Source organism: Monosiga brevicollis, genomic scaffold (assembly GCF_000002865.3).
Source record: "Monosiga brevicollis MX1 MONBRscaffold_40 genomic scaffold, whole genome shotgun sequence".
NCBI lineage: Eukaryota > Choanoflagellata > Craspedida > Salpingoecidae > Monosiga > Monosiga brevicollis.
Genome location: NW_001865077.1, coordinates 10648 through 16434, shown reverse-complemented (window position 1 = coordinate 16434; position 5787 = coordinate 10648). Strand labels below are relative to the sequence as shown.

The window sequence follows — 5787 nt, the reverse complement described above, 5'->3', positions numbered from 1 at the left end:
CACACCACTGCATAGGGCCTGCTGTAGCGGTAACTTGAAGGTGGTCGAGATGCTGTTGAAGTATGGCGTTGATGCAAACACCCAGAACAATGTCAGTGCCACCCTCATTCTTCCCCTGAAGGCGTCTTTTTTATGTTAACCGCCTCCTTTCTCTTTTCTTTCGGGTTTGCATTTGGTTTCGGTGCGCCACACCTGACACGATGATAACTTACGATGGCCATCTGCACGTGATGGTAATGCATCAAACCATAGCGTGGCGATACCCCCCTGCACAAAGCCTGCGCTGTCGGTTCCGTGGAGGTGGTGGAGACACTATTGAAGCTCGACGTCGATCTTGAAGCTAGAGGCACCGTCAGTACCCCCCCCTTTCCATTGTTGGCTGCTCTTTGGGTCGGCCGCCCCACCTCTCTTCCCTTTGGTCTGTTGCTTGAGTGCCATATATCATGTCCATGCAAAGCTCATCATGGCACTGTGGGACACATGATATTACTGCACCTGTACGTAATGGTGAACGCGTCAATACACAGCATGGCTATACACCACTGCATCTTGCCTGCAACTGCGGTGAGACGCAAGTGATCGAGACGCTGTTGAAGCAAGGTGCTGATATCGAAGCCAAAGATGATGTTAGTACCTGTTTGTTTGTTTGTTTTTTTTACAAAGAAATACGCGTTGATGTTTCATGTGCTTGTCTTTGCACATTTGTCTTCTCCCCTGGCAATTTCCCTTGTTCGTCCATTATTTTGTCTCTCGCCTCACTCCCGATTCACGGTTTTGCTGACGTATGGATCGTCAAGCTTCTTGCCTGCAGCCAGCTTCCTTGATGTTCTCTTCCTGTTTCCCTCGAATTGTGCATTTCAATGCTAGATTGTGGTTTTGCCTTGTTCTTGTCTTTTCCATCCCTAAACTTGATCAAATACAACTCTGCCTTGCCCGTTGTAGTTGAACGCTACCTCATCTTGGCCCTGCATGATGTTTCACAGATCGACAGAACGCCTCTTCACATCGCCTGCTCTTATACAACTGAGGGCCCTGTGGCTGTGTTACTGGAACATGGTGCAAATGTTGACGCACGAGACGAGGTCAGTTTACCACATGCTGGCCCGTATTTGTTTTCTTCAAGTCCATGAAATCGCAGCTGGTGTGTTGGCTAACACACCTCGCCAAGGTCGTTTCTCCCCCTGTCCCCGGTATTTTTTTGGTTTGGTTCGTGTTGTAAATGCAAGTACTAACCCATTGGTATCACAGTGGAATCAAGTGCCACTTGATCGCATGTTGAGGCTTGAATGGATTGATTTACATGTGAGTAGTAGTATGACGTATTGCCAAAGTGGCATCGCGACCTCTTGAATCTCTCACCTTGCCTGGACACGCACGGGTTAGTTGGTTCGCGAGATACTTCGTGCCAGTCGTTGGCCCAGGTTGTATCAGACTTCGGATCCAGAAGGTAAGATGCTCAAGATCAAAGGATGAATGCTCCCACCGCTCGCTCATAGAAGACTTTCGTGGCTCTAGTCCGAGCGGTGATTCTGACTGAGCAGAAAAAACACAGCTTTGGTTCGGTCGCGGTGCTCTTCGCTGCCGGCTGGCGCATGGAGCCCAAGGCATTTGATGAGCGTGCTTTTGATGACCTGAGGTCAATCATCCGCAAGTTGCGTGCCTAAAGCCGGTCGACAGGCCAGCAACCGCCTTTCAAGGTTATCAGGAGGCCTTGAATGAGAGGACAAGCATCACGAGTACAAGCATTGACCTTTTGGACGAATCTCGTGGGTCATTGTTTTGAATGTTGACCATCAAAAAGACTGCTCGTGTGCTCTGCATGTGTGTTGCCAGGGAATAAAAGTTTGGTCCCACTTCCCATAGGTGTAAACATTGTCTTTTGACTTTTTTTGTCGTTAAGTTTTCAATTTTTTTTTTTGAATGTGATTTGAATCGCAAAGCAAACAGAGGAAACAAGGTACAAAGTAAAATGCCACTTCCAGTCGACAGGACCGTGCTTATATCTCGGTGACAGGAACAATCACAATGTTCTACAGGCTTCCTTCACGAGCGCCGTCAACGATAATCAAACATCAACCTGTCATGGATGATCGCGATTGCCAGACCTGGTATCTTTCTGGACACGCGTCCATGCTTGTAGTTCAATAAGGTTTCTCGACAAGCAGCGGCAGAGGAGCACATTGTCGAATGCGGTTATGGGATCCTTCCAGAAGGTTCTGGCAGGTGGTCGATGCTTACATTCCAATAGCACCAGGCCCATGAAGAGAGCGGGCGATGTTTGTGACTTCCGCCCGCTGCGACCAGTGTTTGGCGCACATATAGCCGGTATTGACTGGCTCGAGCGCTCTGATATGTTCTGAGCCTTGGCGCTCGTGAAGCCAGGTAGACTGTTATCCTCCGCCACCACGGCAAGTCGTCGCAGCAGACTAAGACAATCAGAGCCAAGACCGCCGGTCGTGATCATCGTTGTACTTGGACATTAGGAGGAGGGAGTCAGAGAGAGAAACGCAGAGACAGAGAAAGCGAGAGAAAGGCAGAGGCAGAGAGACAGAGAGACAGAGAGAGACAGAGTGACAGAGAGACAGAGAGACAGAGAGACAGAGAGACAGAGAGACAGAGAGACAGAGAGATAGAGAGACAGAGAGACAGAGAGACAAAGGAAAAGACAGAATTACCACATGTGATGAAAGAAATGAAACGTCTCTCAGTTGTCAGCAATTCAGACTCACTTTTTTTTTTTTTTTTTTTTTTTTTTTTTTTTTGTGAATGTGCGCCCCGACCATGTTGTCGCGTTGGGTCGTGTACAGTCTGCGCGTGGTGATGAACCAGGCGGTGATCTACGCCGCTTTGGCCAAGGATGAGCCGATCATCGGGATGGATGTCAATGGCAACCTCTTCATCAACACCTCATCAACGGGCAACGGGCGGCTGCTGCTGAATGGGGTTGATGTGATCCAAGAGCTGACTGAGTCACGCCAGATGTGCGCCGGCACAATATCAAAGACCACAACATTGCCTCCGACCACCACCACGGCCACCACCACGGCCATCACCACGGCTGCTCCCACAGACTTGCCCGTCACGTACTCGGGTACAATCGGTTGTGAGCTGGAGAACGTGCCTTCAAACGTTGCGTATGTCATGGGCAACGTTCGCCTGACATCTTGCCCACTTCTGACGGCAAATGATCTCCTGCAAGTTTTTCGCAAGCTCGTCCAAGTGAGCGGGGACTTGAAATTCGACGTAAGTTTGACGTGTCACTATTGCTTTTTCTTATATTCGTGGGCGCAAATGATAACCAGAATATCACGTCCACCCCACTGACACCTTCACTGTCTGGCAATGTGTGCGCTCATCACACTTGGCAGTGATGCCAATGTGTGTCTTGAATATTTATGACCATGACAAGGGCGGATTGGGATAAATGTGTGGTGGTGAGCGACTCATTCTGTGCTCTGCTGGCGGTTGCAGAACAATGGCGCTCTGACCAACGTGGATGGGCTTGCAACTCTCGCAAGCGTTGGAGGCGACTTGTACATAAACGTACGTTGTCGTATGAGAGGGCGTGTCATGTTGATGTAGATGTTTGAAAGATTCGCGGAGAGGGTGAGACGTGTCTGATGTGTGTATTGTTTCTCTGGCTGTCGCAGAGAATGACGCCCTGACCAACGTGGACGGCCTTGGCAGTGTCGCCAGCGTGGGCGGCCACTTGCACATCAACGTACGTTGTCGTATGAAAGGGGATGATGTTGATGTGACATGTGTGGACGAGGCGGTCAGCGGATGGGGATGATGGGGTGTGTTTGTGAGCGTCTGATGTGATGTATTCTTCTCTGGCTGTCGCAGAACAATGCCGTTCTGACCAACGTGGACGGTCTTGGCAATGTCACCAGCGTGGGCGGCCACTTGTACATCAACGTACGTTGTCGTATGAAAGGGGATGATGTTGATGTGACGTGTGTTGACGAGGAGGTTAGCGGATTGGTACGATGGGGTGTGTTTGTGAGCGTCTGATATAATGATTTGTTACTCTGGCTGTCGCAGTACAATACCGCCCTGACCAACGTGGACGGCCTTGGCAGTGTCGCCAGCGTGGGCGGTCACTTGCACATCAACGTACGTTGTTATATGGGAGGGCATGATGTTGACTTGACATGTATGGATGAGGCGGTCAGCGGACTGGAACGATGGGGTGTGTTTGTGAGCGTCTGATGCTGTTTCTCTGGCTGTCGCAGAATAATGACGCTCTGGCCAACGTGGACGGCCTTGGTGATGTCACCAGCGTGGGCGGCCACTTGTACATCAACGTACGTTGTCGTATGAAAGGGGATGATGTTGATGTGGGACGTGTGAACGAGAAGGTCAGCGGGTCGGGACGATGGGTGCTTGTGAGCGTCTGATGTGATGTGTTGTTACTCTCGCTGTCGCAGAACAATGTCGCCCTGAGCCACGTGGATGGCCTTGTTGGTATCACCAGCGTGGGCGGCTACTTGAACATCTACGTACGTTGCTGTATGAGACGGCATGATGTTGAGGTTGCAGATTGGTACGATGGGGTGTGTTTGTGAGCGCCTGATGTGATGAGTTATTTTTCTGGCTGTCGCAGAGCAATGCCGCCCTGACCAACGTGAACGGTCTTGGCAATATCACCAGCGTGGGCGGTTACTTGAAGATTAAGGTACGTTGTCGATTGAGACGGCATGATGTTGATGAGATGAATGTAAACGAGGAGGTCAGCGGCTTGGAACGTTGGGGTGTGTTTGTGAGCGTCTGATGTGATGTGTTATTTCTCCGGCTGTTGCAGGACAACGACGCCCTGACCAACGTGAACGGCCTTGGTAGTATCACCAGCGTGGACGGTTACCTGAAGATTGAGGTACGTTGTCGGCTGAGACGGCATGATGTTGATCTCACGTGTTTGGACAAGGAGGTTGCGGATTGCGGCGATGGGGTGTGTTTGTAAGCGTCTGGTGTAATGTGTTGGTTCTCCGGCTGTTGCAGGACAACGACGCCCTGACCAACGTGGACGGCCTTGGTAGTATCACCAGCGTGGCCGGCGATTTGAACATTTGTTCAAACTCTCAACTTGACACATCAATGATACCTGCCTCTGTTCGATCATTGGGCACATGCCAACTCATCACGAGCGGAGGTTGCAGCTCTTGTTGAACTGCTGCAAGGTATTGCTAGCTCTTTGATAAAGTTCTGGGTTTCGGCTACAAGCGGAGTGTGTTATTTTGACTACAAGCATCGACCACCCTAGAGAGGAATTCGCCAGTGATCATTCCCGGGGCTGCTCGTTGAGGGATCATTTTGTCAACCGCGAATTTGTCATGCCACCAAACTGTGCTTGTATGTCGGTGGCAGGAACAATCACAATGTTCCACAGGCTTCCTTGACGAGTGCCGTCAAGGATAATCAAACGTCATCCTGCAGTGGTTGATCACGATAGCCAGGACTGGTATCTCCCAGTGTGTTCCAGCAGCTCCCGGACATACGTCTATGCTTGTAGTCCAATACCGAACGATGCAGTGCTTGTTGATCATTCTGTTGACGGCCACAGTCTGTTTGTTCTGACTTTGTTTTGAATTTATTCTGAATTTGTTCGCCTTATTCGAGTCAAAAATGGATCTTGGCCTTGAGAAAACGACGGCTCATCTTCGATTCAAACAACAGTCATATTCAAGCCACAGCACACAGGTGCAGGAGACTGTGGCCACGCAACTTTGTGCCGACAATGGCATTGACAACATCATCGACGAGCTGTATGTTGACGTGGTGGAGCTA

The 5787-nt window shown here is 50.2% G+C and overlaps 2 protein-coding genes across 2 annotated transcripts in view; both read left to right on the top strand.

The window, feature by feature from the left end:
- MONBRDRAFT_12480 (uncharacterized protein) overlaps positions 1-1664 on the top strand; it is a gene marked incomplete at both ends in the record, with an annotated part of 4451 nt that extends 2787 nt beyond the window's left edge. Inside the window, 2 exons of the mRNA XM_001750368.1 lie at positions 984-1082; positions 1497-1664. Coding sequence (XP_001750420.1) covers positions 984-1082; positions 1497-1664 — 267 coding nt within the window. The remainder of the gene's footprint in view (positions 1-983; positions 1083-1496) is intronic.
- A 1117-nt stretch (positions 1665-2781) lies between these two features.
- MONBRDRAFT_29878 (uncharacterized protein) lies at positions 2782-5169 on the top strand (the record flags this gene model as incomplete). Its single annotated transcript, XM_001750367.1, has 10 exons — positions 2782-3243; positions 3472-3543; positions 3653-3721; positions 3847-3918; positions 4045-4116; positions 4236-4307; positions 4431-4502; positions 4607-4678; positions 4805-4876; positions 5002-5169. 10 exons carry the CDS (start codon positions 2782-2784, stop codon positions 5167-5169), a joined length of 1203 nt encoding a protein of 400 aa, XP_001750419.1.
- Between the last annotated feature and the right edge of the window lie 618 nt (positions 5170-5787).